Source organism: Molothrus aeneus, chromosome 6 (assembly GCF_037042795.1).
Source record: "Molothrus aeneus isolate 106 chromosome 6, BPBGC_Maene_1.0, whole genome shotgun sequence".
NCBI classification, from domain to species: Eukaryota; Metazoa; Chordata; class Aves; order Passeriformes; family Icteridae; genus Molothrus; species Molothrus aeneus.
In genome coordinates this window covers 8,246,943-8,270,653 of record NC_089651.1, presented here as the reverse complement: position 1 = coordinate 8,270,653, position 23,711 = coordinate 8,246,943, and the positions used below count along the sequence as shown (strand labels likewise).

At 39.5% G+C, this 23,711-nt stretch overlaps 1 protein-coding gene across 3 annotated transcripts in view; it reads left to right on the top strand.

The window, feature by feature from the left end:
• SHANK2 (SH3 and multiple ankyrin repeat domains 2) overlaps nucleotides 1-23,711 on the top strand; it is a 249,980-nt gene that overhangs the window by 94,798 nt on the left and 131,471 nt on the right. For all 3 annotated transcript variants that reach the window (XM_066552106.1, XM_066552105.1, XM_066552104.1), the window contains one exon: nucleotides 21,957-22,032. In XM_066552106.1, coding sequence (XP_066408203.1) covers nucleotides 21,957-22,032 — 76 coding nt within the window. The remainder of the gene's footprint in view (nucleotides 1-21,956; nucleotides 22,033-23,711) is intronic.

Here is a 23,711-nt window from a genome sequence, read left to right as displayed (position 1 = left end):
AGTTTAGTGATGTCTAGAGAGACATTGAAAATAGTTCTGTATTTTGGCTGCTCTCCTGAAAATAATGAAAGTAATTATATTGGGTACTCTGTACAACACATTAGTAGTTTGAGGAAATGAAAAATAACATGTCTTTATATCAAATTTTGTTTTTCAGGTAAGTTATAAAGTTATTTTTTAAAAGTTATATTAACATTTGTTAGTCAAGACTTTAAAAAGAAGGAAAATAGTTACATTCCTGACTGTAGATCCTTATGTATTACACTTTTTCTTTCATGTTGCCAGGATTAAACCTCTCCTTTGGATTGATCTCATAGGAGCCTTTGAGGCCCTGGGCCACTGTTTGAGAGAAAAATGCAAATATAGATAGGAAAATTCAAGGCACCTTCCTAAAATCCCCAAGTTTTCATGCTAAGATTTTATCACCCAAGGACAAGACACAGCTACCTGCAGCAAACAAAAGATTGTCAGAAGAAATAGTGCCAGAATTGGTTTATTTGAAGGAGCAGAGGATGTTTCTAATGGTTTAGATTTTTGCTAAGAGCTTGCCCCAGAGAAAGGCAAATTAAAGAGTCTTGTTTCATTTTTAGCAAACAAATCTTAAGGGTGTAGTTTGTTTTCAAATGGACTCTTGAATCCCTTATAGTAGTCTTCCTCACTGGTTTTAATGCTTTGCTTATAAATGAATTCCCATTTTCAGGGGTGAGCTGGTGAAATATTACCTCTATTTTGGGCGGCAGGTGGATAGAAGAAAAAGGGAAACTATTATTTTCCTGGAAACGGCTTGTTTGTTGGGGGCAAGGAGAGAACAAAGAGGTGGAAATGATTGTCAGAGGGGTGATACATCATTGCCCTGGTGGATAATGCACTTTTTGTGTTTCCTGAGCAGCCCAGCAGTGGGATGATGCTGCTGCAGCTCAGGGAGGAAATTCTGCTATTCGCAGGAGTGGCTGTCCTCAGGTGCTCACTCCCCCAGAGCAGATGGCTCAGTGCTGGAAGGACAGACACCTCAGACAGCCCCAGACCTCGCCACGAGGGCTCGGTGCCCCGAGTGCCTGGGGGTGGGAAGTGTTTGTGAGCCTGAGCAGCAGGAGGAGCACACAGCTGGGGAGCAGAGGGGCTGCAGGTGCTGCTGGAGCCACGAGCTTGGCTGTGCCGCCACCTCCAGCTCCTCTCTCTGTGTTTTTAGCTGTGCTTTTAGTGCTGCCTCTGACTGGGGAAAAAAATTATATGTATATATAACTATATAATGATATATAATTATAGTTATATATAACTATATAAAAATATATATTATAATATATATCATATACATATGATAAAAATGTAAATATATATTATAAATCTTCTATAGTGTAAATATAATATAATATAATATCATAACATAACATAACATAACATATAATATAATATAATATAATATAATATAATATAATATAATATAATATAATATAATATAATATAATATAATATAATATAATATAATATAATATAATATAATATAATATAATATAATATAATATAATATAATATATCATAGAATATAATTATATAAAATTTTAAATTTTTTTTAGGTTAGTTTGTGTGCAAAAATCTCTGCAAATTGTTCCTAAAATAGTGACTGCTGTGTCTAAAGTCTAAGTAACCTTGAACCCAAACTTGTATTTAATCGTTCTGTGTCTGGGAAGAGAACTGTTAAATATTGCTGAACTTTTCCTCATTAAACAGGTGTTGAGTTTATTAGCATATGTCTTATTAGCTGGCTAATAATTGCAGGTGACACTGATTATTTAATGAGAAGCTTTACCTGTACCAAGATGTTTTTAAGGATTCATTTTGATAGATGTTTTAGAGTTCAGTTCTGAATATAAAAAATCCTTCAGTTGAACTCTAATGAGTTGAATTACACCATAGTTCCTGTATTTGGAGATTAACTGAGGTTTCACCCTGTTGATAGAACTGGAAGACTAAAATGTATCATAAAAATTCTTGTTCAAAAGTAAATATTTAGAATTTTTTGAAGTCCTGACCTTACTTTGGAGAATGCTGCAACTCATCACATTTAAAAGTTAAGTGGAAATACTTAAGTTAATCAGCCATGCACTTGAGAAAGTTCTTGCAAGGCTGTTTTGATCCAATTTAAGGTGTATTACTGAATCTTTTAAAAGTAAAGAATCAGTAAATACTTGATTATCCTTCTTCTGGATTGACCCAAGTTATAAATAAGGCAGCATGTAAAATCTACCATCAGATCTGCTCAGAATCAAAAGATATTAAGAATTTTCCTTAAAAAAGACTATCCAGTTTCTTAGGTTGTACTATATGGAAACAATATGATGAAATGTTTCATATGTCATTAGGCACATGTAATTTTGGGATTCTCCCAGTGTTTTCCAGTACGACTATAAGCAGGTATAAATTTCACGTTGTCGTGTTATTTATGAGGGACAAGCTTGAAAAAGCCTCCAACAGTCCAAGATGTTGGTAGAAGAGAAGGAAAGTAGTTGGCAGCAGGATCACAGGTACTGTCATGCACACAGGGAACAGGATCTGGGCTTTCTAACAGGATTCACCCTGACAAGGTGAATAATCCTTAATAATCCTCCTGTTTCAGATGGCTCAAACAGGTTGATCAGGCACTGAAATGGGTATGCTTAAAATACCACTTATCCCTGATGGCTGGAATCTTGTTCTGGGAAGCATTTGGGAGAACAGTGGTTGTTTTGTGCTGTAAACCAGAATTTGGGCTTAGCTCTGACAAAACCTTTTGTAGTGCAGGCTCTGGAGTTTGCAACCTGTCACTAAGGGGCAGATTTATGGTTTGGCTTTCAGCTCTCACTTTGAAGCACAGAGAAACCGCACTGACCCCAACAACAGATAGTTTTGAATGGAAATCAATCAGCTTGAAGTGATTAATGCCTGAATATTATTTAATTCCCAGGCTGGCATGCCCACACCCAGCCCTATCAGGTTTGGCAGACACAGACTGGGATGACCAAGAGTGTTGGGTCACTAAAAGGTTGTGATTGGCTTGAAAAGTAGTTTGAGCTGCAGGTGTAAATTTAAATTGCTACAATCCCTGTCATTCTCATTTAATTTTTTTAAAATCCATTCTCACTTCATACCTTTAGAGTAAATTAAATTTGCCCATGTAGTCTCCTGTAGTCAAGCTTTAAGGTAAAGGTTGCAAATGTGTCACTTGAAGGAGCATGAAAATAAGGAACCCATTTCACTCACCCCCTAAAATGTGTGAGAGTGGCTTTAATGTTTTCCCAAACACATACAAAGAGTTATGATATAACATTATTGCTATTCATAAATGTAAGAGATCTATGTTTTTCTGGAAACTGGTTGTTTTTCTGGGGCTATTTTCTGCATTTTTCTTGAAATGTGGCTGCTTTGAAGCATTAAGACACTTAAAATTGCATCATTGCTGATAATAGATACTTTTACAGCTTTAATTTTGAAGGTACGCTGCTTTTAAAGTGTCTTTTTTGGTTTTTATTTCTTGGGGGTTTTTTTTGAGGAAAATCTTTTTCTTGCAAAGATACATTTTAAAGGTTTTTTCTGAAACCTGCAGTATATAACATTGTGTTTTTCCCTCCTGTGATGTGTGTACATGCCACGTATATTTTAAGCATTCATTTTTGATGCCCTAAATCAGGTTTTACATGATTTTGCAATATTCATTTTGCTTACATGATCAGACTTTCACGTGAATATGAAAACACCAGTGATCTGTACTGATTTTTCTCTTCCTTGTTGGTTTTTACCCCGATTTTCTTGCTGAGCTATTTTAAAGTAAAAAAAGAAAAAGATACCCTATAGATCATCTTCCAAATGTGCATAATACATGACCTGGTTCTCAATGTTTTTCAGCATCTCAGAAACAAGAACATATTCTGAATTTTGATTAAATGCATTTGATGAGCCATCTAATGGTTTGATGACAATGTTTAAGTCAGGATTTCTTGAAGTTAATATATTGTGTTACACAAATCAATTCATTCCATTAGTATCCTAAAATCCCAAGCATCTGTTTGGAAGCTCAATAAATTGGATTGCCCTGGTATCTTTATCTGGGATATCAATATTCAAAAGCCTTCCTACATCCTGAACGTGCTGATTGCACCTTTTTCCTTACAGAAAATCAATTACCCTGTCCTACAGCAGCAGAATTTTAAAAAGATACAATCCAAACTTGAATCTCACTCTCTGATTTGACTTCTGGATGCTGTGTGTGTGTACAGCTCTTCTGTGGGCCTTGTTTAAATTCAGGATAAGGTCACCACTGTGCACCTGTTACTGTGCAAAAGCTTTTCCCTACATTTCCTAACAGCCAATGTCATCAAGGGTGCCAGGGCTTTGGAGGAGTTTCTCTTGGCTGTCAGACTGAACTCAAGTCTTCCAAAGAGCCATCCCTAGTGAGGTCTTTTTCTTTGACTTGGTCCCACATTCCAGGCTCACCAAAATTTGGGATTAGCATAATTCTCTCCCAGCCTGTGTTCTGAGTGCTGCCAGAGCCAGTGCTCTGATCCTGTCGGCTGCCAGCCAAAAATTACTTTTTTCCAAGTAAAGTCAAAATTGATATGTGTGGGTAGCAAGAGCAGACAGGACCTTCCCTGGCTAGGAAACGGTGGGGAACAGTGACTACCTCAGTGTTCTGCTGTTTGGGGATGCACACAGAGTCTGCCAGAAATGTTCCCTGGGACAGCAGCCCCGCTCCGGATGGAGAGATTGGAGCATGGAAGGAGTGACAGATGTGGGATGAGGAATTGATGAATCTGACTCCATGTTCTCAGAAGGCTAATTTAATATTTTATGATATTATATTATATTAAAGAATGCTATACTAAACTATACTAAAGAATAGAGAAAGGATACAGACAGAAGGTTTAACTACTTAAAAACTCCTGACTGACTCCTCAGAGTCCCAACACAGCTGGATGATGACTGGTCATTAAGCAAAAACAATTCACATGTTGGATAAACAATCTCCAAACCACATTCCAAAGCAGCAAAACACACGAGAAGCAATCAGATAATTATTATTTTCATTTTTCTCTGACGCTTCTTAGCTTCCCAGGAGAAGAATCCTGGGCAAAGGGATTTTTCCAGAAAACATGACAGTGACAAAGGGATGTCCGCGAATAAAAGCGCCCTGGCTGAGGACGTCGCCCTTCTGCTTCTCTCTCTCACACACACTCACAGTGATGGAGGTGCCCCTCGGCTGATGGGTACCGTGGGCTCTGAGCTGCGTTTCCTGGAGCTGTCCCTGCGTTCAGGAGCTGGTCACTAGATGGCATCTTTGGGTACAGAATTTAGGGGAAAAATCATCTCTAGCGTTTCATTTGTACTCAGCCTCGTTTCAGCTCACTCTTATTTCTGCCTGGATATAAAAACCTAAGAAAGGACATGCCCAGGCAGCAGGAGACAGTGGGGAAGGAAACTTTTTCTGTATTTTTTTGTACTTTCTGAGCAGTGGGGTTTATCTTAAATTCTAATAATTATGTGTAAACATTTTGCAATACTTTTCTAGGTAATATTACTGGAAATTTTTGGATTATGTATGAATACAGATCTAGGAATCTGCCATTTGTGGGGATTTTTTCCACACTCCTTACAGATGATAGTCAATCACTTGGAAATATTCCAGATAAAATCACATCTTGAAAACACTTGAAAGTGAAAAGAACCAGTCAGCAGTTACCAGCAAGGATTTCCAGGTTAAAACCAAAATAACTTCTGCAGCAAAGAAGAATATGTCCAGCACTCTAATCCTTACATATTAAGATACCTTTTTATATTTTTATATAGAAATACATAAAAGCTGCTGTCCAAATTCCCTTGATTTGAAGGTAATATTGATCTCTTTCCTAAAACCAGCTGAAGGTGAGGGGAATTCAGTAGGTGGCAGTCCTCTTAAACCAAAGAAGAAACAGTGTGACTATCAGAGAGTGGGATATGAATGCAATAAAGAGTTTGTTAAACATTTCCATGTCATCCAAAATCAGTATGGCTTGCATTTTTTATTTAGAGTCCTCCAAGCTATGGACACTTTCTTTTTCCTATCTGTAGCTGTTCTGTAAAACCATGATGATAACCCTCTAAATGTATTTGAGAAAAGTTCTTCTTGTAGGCTTCTCCTGAGTGCTTGTCAGTGTGTCTAGAGCTTGTTTTGGTTCTTTTTCTTTTTTTTTTTTCTTGCTTCTCACACAACAAGAAGGATCTGTCACTCACAGATTACCCAGTGTTTTCATCTGAATTTCTTATAGGACGATCCTTAGAACAGGAATCACTGTTCTCACTCAACAAATGGCCTGTGCCATTAAAAATCTCCTCTTGCACTCTTCCCAAAGAAGTTGAATCCTTTGGCAATGGTGTCAGCTGCCTGTTTCCCTTTCCCCCAGTGGCAAAGCTGGTCTGCCATGAATTTGTATCCATGCTGCTCCTTGTCAGCAGCATGAGGGACCTCTCTTTGATTCAGTCCTCTTGTTTGTCATGGTAGGGAACAGCTGCTGGTTTTTTATCTTATCTACAGGGCAGATTTGTTACCCCAGCAGTGTGCAAATTTAGGCACACGGTTTGTGGGAATTGGGAGTGGGGCTGGGCTGAGCTTCATCCCTAAATTGGCTACAGCTGTGAGCAGCAGGTGAGCAGCACTGACAGCAAGGAGCCAGGGAGTGCCCAGGGGCACTGAGCAACCCCCAAAGGGAGCAGAGGGCACACAGGTGCCGGGCATCAACAGGAGGGGATAAAAGGCTGGGCTGAAGATCAGGGAGGGCAGATGCCTGCAGCCTTCTGAGATGAGAGGATGTTACTCTGGATGGGCAGGTGCCTGAAGCCTTCTGAGGTGGTGAGGTGTTACTCTGGGTGGGTTGATGCTTTCTGAAATTGTGTGGTGATACTCTGTGTATCATGGCTGTCTCAACTGTGACATGCAAGCTATTTGAAAAGTAATAGCACAAAAATACATTCATTTAAAATAAAATAAGTCAGAGCTTTATTGGTGTGGAAGAGTGTGAGTTCTAAACCTGTTAAATATAACTCGTGTTGCCTTCATCCCTCCTGTTTGCTTCACTTCCAGCCCCTTTCAAGGAGCCTACGATCACTCCCCCTTGTGTGAAAGGAGTGCACTCAGAGATACTTTTTTTAAAATAAAGCCAAGGGAGTTGTTTGTTTTCCTGAAACACAGAAGGTGTCAGAGGCAAAAAGCTCTGATAAGCTGCTTAATATGCTCCAACAGTGTTGGTAGACACACAGGGGGCTCAAGTATGGACAGGTTGAAGGGAGTTTTTAAAAACATTTAGGATTTTTTGATTGTGACTGTGGCTTGTCCTTCTCCCATGTCTTTGGTCAGATGTAGGGTGTGGGAAGAAAATGTGGCAAAAATACAAATATTTCCAAGGAGGCCACTGAAGATGAGGCCAAAGAATGTCTGAGAGAAATGAGTAAATGTTGAATAAATGTCTTCTACCAGAGGGATAGTGTAAAAGTGAGAATTCACATGAACTTTGCTGCTGCAGTTGTTTCCAACAGCTTCTGTGTGTGAAGGTGTGAGTGGATGACTTCTGTGGGTTTTACCTAGTTATAGATTGTATATGTGTGACAAATCATGGAAGAGGTAATCAGAGAAAACTGTTGTGTGCTGGGAAGCACTCAGAGCAAATCTGTATTGTAGCGGTCTAAAATAAACAGTTGTGTGTTTGTTTTGTTTTTTTTTTTTTTTAATAGTCTTGTCCACTAGGAATAAATATGTTTTTAAACGTAGTACGATTCCATCACTTTGCATAATGTACTGGAAATACAGTCAGTGGAGTAGAAATAATTAAATGAAAAGAGAGTGGTTGATGGTCCTTTAATCTTTTTATGTGCCACATAAATGCTAAAGTAAAGTACACAACTCTAATAGCTACTTAATGGCCATGCAGGATGTTGTGCAGTGGGCAAATAACTCTGCAAATGAAGAGCTGCTGCAGAAATCCTTTTAAAAAGTGTGGAAGAAAGTGACACAAGCTTTGACTGAGTGGAAGTATGAAACACATTGGAATGGGATATCACCTTATCACTGCTGTGCTTGACTGGGCAGAAATAACACAAAATCACCTTCTATTATCTTGGGAATGTCTTTGACATCTCTGGTGATCAAAGGCATCATTTTGGGCTTCCCAGTGTCTGTAACCTGGCTTGTGATCAGGGGAGGAATCACATTATGAGGTTGTGTCTGTGGCTGCAGCAGCAGAATGCGGAGCTGAATAAATCTTGAGCTAAATTCTGTTTCCAGATTGATGTGTGGATATGACAGGAGATCTCATCATCTCTAATTGCTGTTGCTTATTCCAAGTGGTTCTTGCTGCTTCAGGATGTTGAAAATGCCAAAAGTTAGGTCTGCTTGGTAGTTTTCTAAAATGTCTTTAGTAAGTGCCTCTTAGAGAGGAGGGCAGCTTGAAATGTTGATTTGTGCAGTGAAGCAAAATTTTGATCAAAATTTAGTTTGGAAAAGTATTTCTTAGCTCTGATAATGGAGGGAAAGAAAATAGATCCATAAGTATAGTTTCTAAAATAGAATCAAAATAAAACAGGAGAGGCTTTGGCCAGGGAAGTGTCCTCTGGGATTTTTCATCAATCAAAAATATACATTTAAATTACATTCAATTTATATAATTTAGAGGGTGTTTTCCCCCTCTCTATATTTTGTACTTTCCACAAAGCTGTTGAGGCCTTTTTTTTTTTTCTTCCTCTGATTTCTAATCTCCTGACATTTTGGCTAAAGAAGTCCATTTCATTAGATCCCTAATTATATATTCAGGAAACTCCTCTTTTCTCTGGTTTTTTGGCTAATGACCACTCTGCTTCACTTTATCTCCAAGCAAAATGTATGATGGCTTTTATTTCTTTAGGAAATAAATAAAGCAGATGGCATTTAGCACAACATCTGGGAGAAAAAAGATCTTTAAAGTGTATTTAGTAAAGTAAACACTGTTAAAATGGATTGATGGCTTTACCTATAATACCCCTGGGTAGAAGGCAGGTTGTTTTAGTTCCTACCTATTTTGAGTCTTTTGTATCTAGAGACAGGATTAGAAGTTGATGTGTGCCAGCAGTATTTCAGTTTATGACATTTTGTGGAGAAAAATCTTCAAAAAATCAGTGTTATTCATACTTGGGTTCTGGGAGGAGCACCCTGATTCCCAACACACAACACTGCAATTGATTTTTGTGATTACAGGCCAACAAAACAAATCAAAATGCATCTAAAGCTGGCAGAACTGCAGTTAACTCTAAATCCCACACTGTGAATAGCAAATCTACCTTTATCTGCCTCATTCCTGTTACCCATTTCTAGATGAGGCTTCTTCTTTTAAACAATATAATCTTAAATTTTTGACATTATAATGTTCTTGAGGTGACAAGTTGTCAACTTCAGGTTATGTGATGAGGAAAGAGATTATCTAAAAGCAGTTATTTGTCCATTTTCTCCTGAAATGCTGGTGATGTGTGACAATAAGTTGAGGTGCTCTAGCAGTCCTGTGAAGGGTAATTAGACAGTGATGCATGAAAGAGTGATTGTTTAACCAGCTGGAACTTTCTGAATGTCCAAAGAACTCTTCAAGCTGTGCAAACCATTATCACTGGGAGGTGATTATGTCTTGTGCTGTCTGTGTGCAGGATTAGGATAAATAATAAAATGGGATTTTTTAATGATATATTTGGAGGATGAGATTTGCATGGCCTCTTTGTGGATTAAGTTTGGATATGCTGAGATGCAGTTTATATGTGAGAAGGAGATAAAGGAGAGGGAGCAGGGGGAGAAGGTGGGAGTGTGATTATCAAGCACAGAGAGATGGCTAATCCAGGTGGGCTTAATACACTCAATTACATTTTTAGAAAGGAATAAACCTACTAAGTAGAGATCTCAATTAAGTGCATCCCATCTTTGAGACACTTTTTGGTGTTTTTTTTTTTGCAAAACAAAAATTCACAAATTGAAAATCTCTCCCACTTTTCTTTATTTGCCTTTTTCCATTCAAATTTGAGAGGTCACAAAGTCCACAATATAAAAGCTTCTAACAGGTCAAGGCTGTGTTTTTACATTTTCACTTTGCAAATTTGAGAGTGGTTTTGGGAGGTTTTGTATGTCAGTTGAGAGGTTCAAGCTTTTTACATAATTTCTCTTTAAAAAACATCCAGACTATTTGATTTCTTCAGTTATAACATTTTACAAATCTCATAAGTACAAAGATGCAGCATGATTCCTTTTTTCTTATTAGTTTATAGGCATTAAGCTGGGCACATAATGGAGTTTCAGGAATATGTCAGTCTTAGGAGAATTTATTTCCATATCACTGCTTGCTTCCAAGAATTAGTAATTTAGGCTTGCAGAAAACATCTAGAAATTACAAGTTTATTTTGCCATTCCTGCTTTTCTAACCTTTGGGCACCTTGGAAATGGGTTTTGACATTTCCGTAACAATCAAACAAATATACATTTTTATCATTAAATTTACAAGCTGAAAGCTCAGGTGCTTTTTCAGCTGCATGACTTTAATCCAGGTTTATTGCCTGCCTTTGGTGTTTGCTGTGGTCTCTGGGATGCTGTTTGCACTCCCTGTGCCTAAGGTACCTCATTCTCTAAATTGCAAAGATTTTCTGAGGAGAAACTTCATGAATGTTGACCCTCAGCAATAATCTGGTCTCTTATGTGATCCATTTCAGGATTGATTTTCAATTCTATTTAGGCAATTTCATCCTAATTGCATGATTTGAATTTTGTTTAGTTTTTGTAATACTTGTATTACAAATATTTATCCTACAAGTGCATGTTCAGATATTATTCCAAAACTGTGTAATATCAGAATTTTTTTAAACCTTCACTGGATTTTGGGGAAAACAAGACAAACCACTCTTCAATTTAACCAGTGCACAATTAAAAGCCATCTAATTTTCTAGTGATCCATTCATGAGGGTTTCAAAGTGTGTTCTAAATAAAACTTCTTTAGTTTCTGTCATAGAAGAACTCAAAAATCTTAACTTTGCAAACAATTTTGCAGTCACATTTAAAATAAATCCTTAATCTAGAGTCAACTAAGTGGTGAAAAACGAAACTTGAAAGGGCCTGGCTTGAGGTGTAGATAAAAGATTGTCAGATTTGAAAAGGAAGACCTACTTACTGCTCCTTTTTGTGAAGACTTCAGCAGATGAAGAAAAGGCATTAGGTGAAATTGTAAGAACTAACAAACCAAAAGCTAACAGAAAGGATAATATATATAGATTTCACTTTGATTTTTAGTATGATCTTTTTGTGAACTTAATGTATACTTATGTCCCCTCCCCTTTTTGCCCCCCTTGTTTTGGTTTTTACAGTCTATGAATTTGAATCTAATTAATTAGACTTTATTTCCAGTGGTGGCTTGGTGTCAGCAAGGAGAACCCCAGGCAGGTAAAAACCCCATTTCTCAGTCTCTTGAGTGCTTCCTTTAGTAGATGTTCCCAGTATAGATGGAGAGTGCTCAGCTGCAGTCTAGAAATACCACATTAATCATTTGAGAGGCCTTTTCCTGCACAAGTGTGTGTCCTCCTCCTCAGTTTCTCCTGTTTGAGGTCTAATTGCAATATTTATTGGCAGAAATTGCATTAATTTCAAGTAGATTTGGCCCAGGGGCTGCACATGGCTGGTGTACACATAGGTAGCACAGAGAGCCCATCTCCAGTCTGTGCTCCAGACTTTGGAGCAGCACTGTTTATTCAGCCACCTCCCTTTTTATATGGAATGCCAACCACTTGGGAGATATTTTCTGCAAAAATGAGACACAGTCAAGCAGAACTTGACAAAATTGTCATTAGAATTTGAAAGCTGTATTTTTTTCAGTGTTTTATCATCTCATTCTTCAAGAGTAAGGGGAATTGGAAACATTACAGGGTGGTAACACCAAGTTCAGATAGTCTGAAATAACTCTCAAAACATTTGTTCAAAATTACCAGCACAGTCCCTGTTCCACAGCTTTTGAAATTTTTTTCCTATGGGATGTGAAGTTAGGAGTAGGTTGAGTCCAAAGCAGTGGGAATGTGGCTTGGGAAGGGTCCGGAGTATCAGAAATGCTTGAGGGAGCTTGGGGGGGGGGGTATGGTTCAAGCTGGGGAAAAGGAGGCTCCAGGGGGACCTTCTGGCCCCCACAGGAGGGGGCAGCCAGGTGGGATCAGGCTCTGCTCCCAGGGAACAGGGACAGGAATAGGTTGAACAGCCTCAAGTGGTGCCAGGGGAGGTTCAGTTTGGATATTAGGGAGGATTTCTTCATGGAGAGAGTTGCCAGGCATTGGAACATTGGTACTGGAGCTCGAGATATTTAACAGCCGTGTGGATGTGGCACTTGGGGACGTGGGTTAGTGGTGGCTTCGGCAGTGCTGGGATAACAGTTTTACTCAGTGATCTCAGAGGGCCTTTCCAACCTTTATGATTCCATGATCCTATAGCTCTGTGATCAGTAGAGACCCAGCTGTGCCTGAGCTGTGTGCTGTGGTTGCACATGGATGTCTGCTATTGTATTGATCAGAAATCATATTCACATTAATTGTTTTAAGGCTCATTAGCCCTTTAATGCAGATCAAAGCTTTCACTGGCTTATTACTCATCAAAATGACTCAAGTGAAGTCTCTTTGACCAGAGAGAAGTTTTCAGGTCCTGTGGATTTTCATGGCAAAACAAATGTGTGGCATCACCTCCACTTGTGTTTTACAACATTTACTGTCTGACTTCATTGTGTGCTTGTTACGTGAGAAGTATTTTCACTGCATTTCCTGGGGTTTTTTTTCTCCCTCTTATAAGCAGCAAAAGAGTGGGTTTAAAAAAAATATAAAGCAGTATTGTTTTTAGAACACTGCAACAAAATATAGAAATGATAGCTGTGGCACATTTCTAATAGCTGGGCTGAATCATATTCTGTTCCTCTAATGGCATGCGTAATTGCTCCAGGTTTTCAGGCGTCCTTCAGCCGCACTTATTTAGATTAGTGACTGATGCATTTCCATGGAAACTTGCAGCAGGGAAAAAAAATCCCTCCTGGTACAGCGTGGAGCTGAAGGGATGTGGGCTTTGAGCCTGGTGTAAAATAAGGCTTCTTGCTTGTGGTCAGCTTGGTTTGGGGTTTTTGTTGTAGCTGCTCTCTGCAAAGAGCATTTTGTGTAGCAGCAACATTTTGTGTAGCAATCTGGAGTGCTTGTCAAATCCTACATTCCTTGATAAGCTTCAACTTTTTGAGTGTGGTTGAAGGAGTACATTTTGAAATGAAATGTCTGGGTGTTTTTCTCTGTGAGGATGCAGAAGCACCCAAACCCCAGGTAAGCTGGTGAGAAACTGGCTGGAAAGTCCAAGTCCAAGAATGAAGCTCATTTTGGAGGTGTTGTGCGGAGCTTTAATAAGGATCACTGAATTTTGAAGTGCTAGCGGCAGGAATGGGAAGGTTTTAAAGGACTTCCATCACTAAAATGCCTGGAAAATAGAATTACTTTTATAAACTTTGCACAATACTGTTGCTTTCCTCAATATCTGGTACAATCTTTAAATGCACTTTTTGCAGACATCTTTTATGAAAAATCCTTTCCTTAGGATTTTTCCTCCTGAGAAGCTGAGAGGCCTCAGGAAAAAAATGTAAACATTGATTATCTGCTGCTGTGGAATGCAGCAAGTAGATCTTTGATTGGCCCACGTTGATTGTTTCTAATTAATGGCAAATCACAGCCCAGCTGGCTCGGACAGAGAGTCTGAGCCACAAGCCTTTCTTATCATTCTTTCCTGTGGTATTCTGAGCTAGCCTTCTGATAAGATCCTGTCTTCTAGGCTTTTAGTGTAGTTTTAATATAAATAAATTAATAAAATAATAAATCAAGCCTTCTGAAACATGGAGTCTGATCCTCGTCTCTTCCCTCATCCAAAAACCCCTGTGAACACCATCACATGCACTGCCTAACGTATCATATCTGATTTTTAGTGCTTTCTTAGAAAACTCAATTCTCAGTAGTCTCAGCAATTTTTTCCTAATTTCCAGCAGTGTTTAAGGTTGCAACATGGATTTTCAAATGCATTCATTTAAAGTAATTGCCCTTATGTGTCTACACATAATGCTGTAAGGACAAGTGTGTACCATACTTTCTGAAAGGTAGGAATATTTTTGGATTTGGCACCTTTCCTGCTGCAATCATCCTAATTGTTTGGAGTACTGGTGTAGGTTCTCTAGGAGTAAGCTCTCAAACCAATGGTGATAGCGTCTTCTATTTGAAAATTAATTATCCTGCGGCCTGGCTCTGAATCCTGTGTTACTCAGCAGTCATCAGTGCAAAGTACCTCTAACCATATCTATAAATGATTTTGATTTTTTTATATATGGGGTTTGGTTTTTTTTGATCATATCTATACCTAACCATATCTGTATATTCTGATACAGCACCAGAAATTCAGTTGCTAAAGTTTGGCACTTCTGTTAAAAGTGATGTGGTGTTTCTAAGTAATTTTTCTTTTGCATTTTTGAATTTGTAGCTGAATGTTGTATTTCAGACACGTGCAACAGCATGGCAAGGCAGGAATTCTTCCTGGTGAGCCAGGCACTTCCACATCCACAGCTCCTTTTTCCACCCTCATCTTCCCCTCCCTGGTCCTGTGTAAACCTGGGTATGAGATTGCCCAGCCCCATCCTGCTCTGAGTTGTTTGCTGTGATTGGAGTTATTAACTTAGAAGTTATTCTGAGGCCCTTACAGTCGAAGTTGTGAAGTGTTCCTCTGTTTGTTGGGTTTTGGTCGTGTTTGGTAATTTTCACTGTGTTATCCACAGTGAAAATCAGATTGAGAAGTCCACATGAACAATCAAGGCAGAGGAAAAACAAAAAAGCAGTGCTGTGGTGAAAAAGATGGTGAGGTTCTAGGAACTTCCCACTATCTCCCATGTTCAGCAGCTTCTTATGTATTCAAAATTTTATCTATTATTGAAGGCAGAGAATTTGACAGATCATTGATCCTGAGTACAGCTGGGGAAGATTTAGACTTGAATGGAGCTTCTTGTAAGGGAGGAAATTGAGGGGAAACATTTGTATCACCATTGATGATAAAAGTCCATAATAACTCTTGCTGAAACTTGCTGTACATGAAAATTAATGATTTTTGAAATTGAATAGAAGAATGGCTTTCCAGGGCCTGTTTTTCCTTACTCAGCCCAAAATAATTCCCCATCTGTTCTTTCCAACTCGGAGTGCTCAATGACCTTCTCCCAAGCAGCTGGTTGTCTTTGTGGGGCTGTAAACATGTCTCAGGTAGGAACAATCCCTGTCCTGCTGAGCAGACCACAGCTCCTGCCACACAAGCAACTGCAGAGTTCCTTCACAAACCTCTAATGGAATTTCCCTAAATTTAATGCAAACTCTCTCTGTCAAGGCGAAGTCATTAAGCCAGGTTGCACCTGGCACCTGCCCTTTGCTACAGGCCAGCATTCTGGGTTATGCTGCTGCCATCAGTAAGAACACTGATATTTGCAGGCAATATTTGAACTATTTGCTGGGAGGATGAAAAATGTGAAATATGGTGTTATGATTAAAAACATTCATACCCTGAGTCAGTTCTAAAGAACTGGAACATTACACCACCTGAGCTTTGTAAGTGAACAAACCATCCTGACCTTCAGGATAAATAACGTTTGCAACAGATGATAGTGCCAGCAGGCAGCTCATCAAGACTTCTTTGTTCTCCCTGAATTTGAAAAACAAGATGCCTTTATTTATGTGTGCAGGAGCACTTTGAGATTGACATGGAGAGCTGGTTCTTATGAGGCAGATACACACACTGTCAGGCCACAATTACAGGTTAGGCAGAGTGCACCAAAGTTGCTTTGTTTTGGCCTGACTTGGTAAAAGCTGGGTATTTCAGCAAAGATCAAACTAGGTGCATGTGGACCAAAGCCATGTTCAGCTGCTAGAAACTCTGAGGTCAACATCCAGCTTTTTATGAGCTCTTTGCTCTTCTGCTTTAAGATGCATTTTACTCTGTAAAGCAAAGAAGGGAAAAACTCTGTCCTCTGCCAATTAATTTCATTTTGTGAGATCACCCAGGGCTGTGTCTGTGCCTGTCCCAGAGAGACTTAATCCTCTGCAGTAGCTGAGACCATGGGCACAGAGCTGCCACGGATGGGTTGGAAATGAGAGGCAGAGGGAATGGAGACCCCCAGAAACCCAACAGGAGAACTTAGGGAAAGAGCATGCAACCATTACCACATTTTGAAAATATTCTGCAAATGAGGGAAGAGCTGCAGAATCCCACAATTGTACAAAGAGCTGGTGAACTTGTTAGGACAGTAAGAAGCAAATGCTTGCACAACTGCTTGCTGGGGTTTTATTTTTCAGGTGTAAGTAAGCTTTTTTTTTTTTTTAATTAAAGGGAGAACTGATGACATGGGAAACACAGTTCTTCCATAACTGCCTCTCCAGCAGATCCAAGTTGCATTTTTCAGTTACTAAGGTTTCTCTTGCAAACAAACTTGCTGCTTCACTCCATTGATCAGCCATTTCAGCATCCTTTGAGGGTAAAAGAATTCACTGTATTCCAGCTAATCTTCCTCTAAGGATGAAGGAGGGAGTCAACATTGTCTTCCTTTCTTTTTCTGAAAATAAGATTTAGTAGGGGGGAAAAAAAAGGAAAGGCAGAAGAATGTCCAAGGATTTGCTATTCCACTCAAGTTGTCCTTGAGACATTTTTATGCTTATTCTCAAATCTGAAAAACTTCAAAAACCACATCAGATTAGCTCTTTCTCAGTTTTAACTGAAAGAAAAATTGGTTGAAAGCATCACATCAACTGAACACTGGGACTTAAAAAAAAACCCAAAATATCCACAAACTGAAAGAGAAGAAAGTGAGCCATGAATTAAAGGTTTTCATTAATTTACCATTTATAATGCCTTTATCATATGCTTATTTTCTGTTGATGCTCACAGTTTATCCCTTCAAATGAAGCATCAATGTTTTTACCATCGATTTGCAAAGATATGAAAAGGATAATTGTAGTTTCTTCTGAATTCTTGGGTGGTACATACCTGCAGATCTCACTTTTGTGAGTTTTTATAACCCTTTATCAGAATAAATGATCAAACAGGTAATAGAGAAAATTTCTATTTCTTTATCCCATTTTTGGTACATTTTTTAGAATCCATAATCCTGCTCTGCATGATTTGGAGGAGGACCCCTGAACTTCATCTTTCCTATGGCTCAAATGAAATGATCAAAGAAAGCAATAAGAAATGTCATGTTAAACAATTATATCATAGGCTGGAAAAATCTTCTCACTTGTCACCATTTTAATTTTCTGTATTTAATAGACAGTCTAGTTTTGATGAATCTCCATTTTCTGAGGGGAAACAGGAGTAAGTAAAATAAGTTACTGAGACTTCACAGTTTGTGGTATGAAGAATATTTTTGTCTTCTAATGTGATTATTTTCTGGAGCATCATTTGGTATGGCAGATATTTTGGATATACTTGGTGTAGGGGGATAGAATATAAGACAATCAAGATAGTGTAGAAAGTAATCTTACCCCTAAGGAGTTGCAGCTGGGCCAATTATCAAAGATTAGGAACAGGCCTGACTTTAACAGGCCCCAGCTGTAAGCAATGAGAAGAGGAGTGCTATAAAAGAGTGGGGTGGGTGGGTGAGAAGGGAGCTGGAGTCAGTTGGCTGCTTTGTGAAGGAGAAAGAGTCAGTGCTCTGAGAGCTGCCCACAAGAAACACCATGAAGGTATGGAACTTTTGTGATAAGGGGACAACTGTTTGGAACCCCTGCAGTAAGATGGCAACATACTTGTGATAGAAAAATTTGTGCTCTTCTTAGTGGTGTTTTCAATCCCATGAACTTTTTCTCCACTTTGTCTTATGGCCAAGTTCAGATCAATTTAAAGAAAAACTCTAAAGATAGGGGCCCTGTCTTGTTGCAAACCAGTATGAGTGTCCTCGAATAGTGAATATCTGCTGCTTTTATTATTAGACTGCTTTCCTCATCTTTGAATAACTTCTGATCTAACCCCCAGCATAAATGGTTGGGAAAGGGTTTTTCCCCCAGGAAGGGGAAGGTGCAGAGGGAAGGCCTTTAACTCTGCCACTGTTTTAGGTGTTGTGCCTGCAGAGAGCTGTACCTGAACTGCTCTGGCAGAGAACATCTATAAATGTCTGTTGAGAGTGAAACATCTCCCAGGGCTGTCACTGGGGAAGAGGGAAGGAAGAAGGAAAAGCTGCGTGTTTTGGGGTGGGGATAAAAATGCCAGTGGTATCTGGGGAGAGCCTGCTGCTCTCTTGCCTCCCAGTATCACAGCACAAATTCTGCTGTTGCACTCCTGTTTCCTCTGTTCATCCTGTGGACATGCTGGTGGCTCAGAACCTTTCCTAGAGTGCTGGCTGCTCTGGCAGCATCCCTGCTGGCAGAGCATCCTGCACGGTTTCCTTGGCAACACGGCGCCGAAATGCCCTGCAGGAGCAGCAGGGAGGAGTCAAAGAGTGGAGACAGTTGCTTTGGGATTTTTGCCTCTCTGTGGGAAATCAGGACTCTTGGATAACTAACTAATATGATTAAGTAGAAGTTGCTTATTGTTTATATTATGTATTTGTTTATACATTCTAACTTTACTGCACACGCTGATCACGCATCTCTTGATTGGTGTCTCTATCTGGTTCCCATGTTCTGCATGCACTTCTCAGAGTATGTGATTGGTTACAGTCCAGCTGTTTCACAGCCCTCTGTCGTCTGGTTATCTAGCTCTGTTATCTAGTTCTTCTGGTCTTGGTAGTCTGTTTCTCAGCCTCTTCTTTCTTAATTTAGCACAATTTAGGTTTTAGTAACCTTGACAAATTCCAGAGGGTGTTGACAAGAATAACTAGGAACGGTTTGCTGGGGCACACAGTGGCCTAGACCTTGCAAATACATTGCTACACCCCTCCAAGTGCTTTACCTTCCAAAGCAATGTCACATAGGTGAGCAACCTAGTCCAAGCAGGAGTGTCAGGGTGGGAGTCAGGCTGGCTGCTGGAACAGGCCCACAATTGTGATGTGGGCTGAAACAAGGCACCAGTGGCCTAATAGGAGTGGTCTAGAGTCCAAAATTTATTTCTTGCTTTTCAGTGATCTTTCAGTTTTTGATAATGTCTGCAAGATCTCTTGGAGTCCTGTGGTCACGACTGAGACTGAGACAGAGAACCTACAGGGAGTCCTACGTTTATTTGGAGGAAAGCCCTCACTGCTCCTGAGCTAGAGAAAGGAGGAAATGTTTTCCACCTACGCTTTCTCAATGCTCACCCCTCTTTGAACTCTATAAATTACATTCTGGAAGGGCAGGGTTTGAGCCTGTTGCTTACTGAGATGTCTGCAACAATAAATGATTCTAATAAAGCAACAGCTGGAGCTTTATTATTTTGATTGCCACTATTGCCAAGGTCACACAGCTTATTTCTGCTGCAGTTCCACAGGCTTCAATGGAAAATGGACCAGGAAAAAAAAAAAGTTGTGTTCTTATGGTACTTACTCTGGTAAAATATGGGCTTCTCAAGAGATCTAGAAATTTCAAGTGATATCCCAATGTTTGTCTTTTGTCAATGTAAAGGAAACTGGACCATTTTTGCAAACCCTGGCATTTTGTTCTACCTCTTAGAAAAACTTTTTGAACTGATCCAACTTGATGTAGTGACTTTTCATCTGTGGTGACAGATATTTCTCTCATTAAGAATGCAGTATTATTATAATTATTTGGCAGTTTTATTTTAATAAAGCTAATTATGTGTTTCTACACCTTCATGACCATATCTTCTTGCTGATCTTTCTAATCTGTCTGCAACCAAGTTTAAGAAGAAATCCTCAAAAGATTCTGTGGGTAAAAGCTCATTAAATAATGATGGGGTTGTCAGTGCTAGGTGGTCCTAACTTGCTGCAAAGCATTTTGATAAAGAGTTCTGGTCTTAAGAAAACCTGGGACACAAGGATGGGTACAAATCCAGGGAAACCTGGAGCTAACCCCTTGGTGCAAATATACCTATAACAGTGTTCCTGTGCTATATTTGGCTTGAATTCAGAACAGCATTTGTTAGGCATTCACCTATGGGTTCTTTGTGTCCTTTTGTCATGTCAGAGAATGGAATCCTTTTCATTTTTCAGTCCCCAGTTCATTCTGATGGCAGATTCCTGGTCCTCCCCCCCGGCTCCTGAGTGTCTGTACTTGTGCTGTGTAATAGGGCAGCCTGGAATGTGTGTGAGGTGAGGGAATAGAGGGTAATTAGGGAGCTTAACACAGCAGCCTGGGAAACTGCCACTAAGCCTCGAGTTCAGCACCGTGCAAGGCTTCTGTTTTCCCAAATAATCCCTGACTGCACCCAGAGGAGTGGGGGGAAACAGAGGGGAGCAGACCTAAGCTGCAGCTGAAGAGTGCTGGCTCTGCAGTCCTGAGGAGCTGAACAAAGCTCTCTGTCTTGCTGTGCCTTCCCATCCCTCCCACCCACTTTGTATTCCTTATAGCAATGAAATATCATGCTGTAGAAAACAGATCCTGCAGGGGGAACATCTGGCTCCTTAAGGCTCAAGCAGTTGCTTTAAGATTTCAAAATGTTCTTTATCATAATTTATTTCTTGTAATAATTTCTGAGGGACTTCTGGGAACAGGCCAGGGGAAACTCAAAGTGGACTCCAGGTTTATGATTTTCTGTGTTTCTTCTGTTTGTTTCTTGGTATGAACCTGATTTTTAGAGTGGCATGAAGAAAGAATGTTGCTCGATGGGGAACAGACTGCAATTTGTGCAGTAGGAGCAGGAATTGGTGGTAAAGGAAAGGCCTTTTAGGCAGAAAATACAGGTTGTAGGTGAGTGACAAAGGGACAAAATAAACTAAGCTATCAAGTAGAGTTCATACTATAATGGGAATTTCCTCCTTTTCTGGCCATCCTGTAGGATGGGGGCTAGCTGGTCTCCACATAACATATATAAATGTAAATATTTTTGGTTTTTCCTAGTACTGCTTTTCTTGGCTCTTGCCAATTGGTGCACAGCTCTGAAGAAACAACTTTCTTACTCTTTTAGCCAGCTGCAACTGTCATGTACATTTCCAGCTGGAATTGCTCTGTATTATGGATGTATTTGTATTTATGCCTCCAGCTGGGGGCATGATCCAGTTACACATTAGCTGCACTGGTTAAAGCATGGAAATAGGCATTTTTCCCACCTTTCCTCCTAAGATCTGCCTCCCAGGACTTTCTCCTGCTCCTTGGCTGTGTTCAAAGCCCTTCCATCCTGCTCTGATGTTCTTTTTCTCTCTTCAGGCTTGCCCTTGGTCATTTGACAGCACCAATCTCTCAGCCATTTGTACCATCCTTAAAAGTTGTGCCACAGAGGTGCTGTGCCTTGGGGGCTCTGGCTGGCTTGGAGAATCAATAAAATCTGCTGGGATTGTGTCAGGCTGTCCTTCCATGGAGAGTCCCTCAGCTGTGCAGATGAAACTTTGATGGTCATAATCTAAACTGGAAACTTTTCCATCTGATTTTTGATGTATCTTAGCCAAACCAAAGGTGATTTCACTGGAGGACTAGCCTGTAGTTAGGCAAAAAAATATTGATTTGCATATTCTGGCTATTTTCCCAACCTTTCAGATTTCTGCATATCTATTGCAGATTTTTTTCTTTTTTCTTTCTTCTTCTATTTTGCCTCTTAGCTATAAAAGACCCAAATATTAGACACAAAAGTTTTTGCCACTGAGAATGTGAGTGTAGCTTTTAAAACTTGTGACTGGTGTGATTCATGATCTCCAGGAAGTTCTCCTTATTCACTTGATGTGTCTGATGCCATAAAAGAATATCTCCAAAGCCAACATTTTTCCAAAATGCCTTGAAACTAGATTTATTCACTGTGTGGGAATATTAAGAAATGCAGAGGTATTGAAAATTCTTTTTTCTCTGTGCAGAAACACGAGCAGATAGAACAAAGAAGCTGTTTAGACACTACACTGTTGGATCCTATGACAGCTTTGATGCTTCAAGGTAAGAATTTTTCCTTTTGGTTGCAATCTGTTTACAAAACTTTCCCTGGTTTTATTTAATTGTTACTTTTGGTTTAGGCTTTGGAGGGGAAGAGGGAAGCAGATCACTAAACAGAACTTCTGAGGGTACCATTTTACTTCTAAATTGTTTTTTATTGCAGTTTTCTTTGTTCATATGGGATGGGTGTAGAAAATTCGGGAGCAGTGAAGTCATGAGTTTCACTGTTTTGTTTTGGGAATGGTGAAAGATTTGTTGGTCTGAACAGTAACTTTGGAACCTGAGTAGAACTGAAGCTGCTGGAAATGAGAAATCAGATTATTTATTTGTGGAGAATTCATGATTTTTAAGCAGGTTCTTCTCCCCCATGGATATACCTTGAACATGACCTTCAAAACACAGAACCTCAGTTAACTTTTGGTGTCTTCTTGAGGAAGTTTTGGTGGCACACTGGAATTATTATGCTTTTCTCCTGAGTGTCCAATTGCAGCTTGGGTTTGGTTTTTTTTTGTTTGTTTGCAAGGAAACCACATTTATTGTAGGAGCAAAACTCTGAAATGTGTAAAGCAATGGCAGAGTTTCATGTGGCACAATTCTAAAAAAAATATGGTAACTGTTGGTGTTGTTCTGTGATCTTAGACTTTGTTCTGAGGTTCAGACATAGCTTCTATGTGAGTTGAGGAATCTGGGGAGGGAGTTCCCAGTTGGACATGATGTGGTTGACTGGGGGAGTCTGATGATGGTAAAGCTGTCAAGAGAAGCTGTGAGCCCATACTCTGAGACAAGCGCTGCAGAGCAGACTCAGTGGTTACTGGGGACATTTGCAGTGAGAAAAGTTGGCTTTTTGCAAGGTTCTTTGAGTGATCATTAGTCTACAAAATCCATACCTTTGTATTTCAGTGTGAATGGATAGGGTTGTTTCTGCAAAAGAGAGCAGCTGTGTCTGCTGCATGTTGCCACAGAGATATCAAATAACTCCACTTGGAAACCTTCTGCTACTTTCTAACAAAAGATTTTTTTTCATTAGAAAATGTCAATTCCATCAAAACCTTCCTTTCCACCTTTTTTTTTTCAGGGGGTGGGGTTTTTGTTTATTTCTCTATTGTTTTGAGGTTTTTTTCCTAAAGGTATTGGGTTTGTCCAGTGCAACAGTAAAGCTCTCAAAAAATGTATCTTACCTGATTCAGGACTGAGCAGGAGAGATAATCAGGAAAAAATGAACTTTTGTTCAGCATTATATAAATTATTTATGAAGTGTGTCTGCAGTTAATATCTGTTAATTGTCTGAGAGAGAGAGGCAGCAGCAGAGTTCTCCTGACAAGGTTTGGAAGAAAACTCTCTTTGAGTTTCCACAGAGAATCCAAGACTCAGTGGATCAATTTGGAAGGGTAATAGTGGAAATTGAGAGGAAAAGGTAGGAGAAGGCAAAATGAATGTGAAATACTAAGAAATACAGTGGAAAAGTAGACTTGCTTAAGACATTTTTTCAGCAAAGAATGCTAAATCTAGAATCTTTATAAAGTAACACCAGGAAAACTAAGAAAACCAATAACACACCAAGTTGTGTTTCAGGTACCTGACTGAGGCTTCAAATCAGCTTTTTGTACCTCTGAATGGTGATTTCACTGATGCTTGTGCATTGCTGCTAAAGCAAAGAGAATTTGCATTTCAGAACCTGTCTG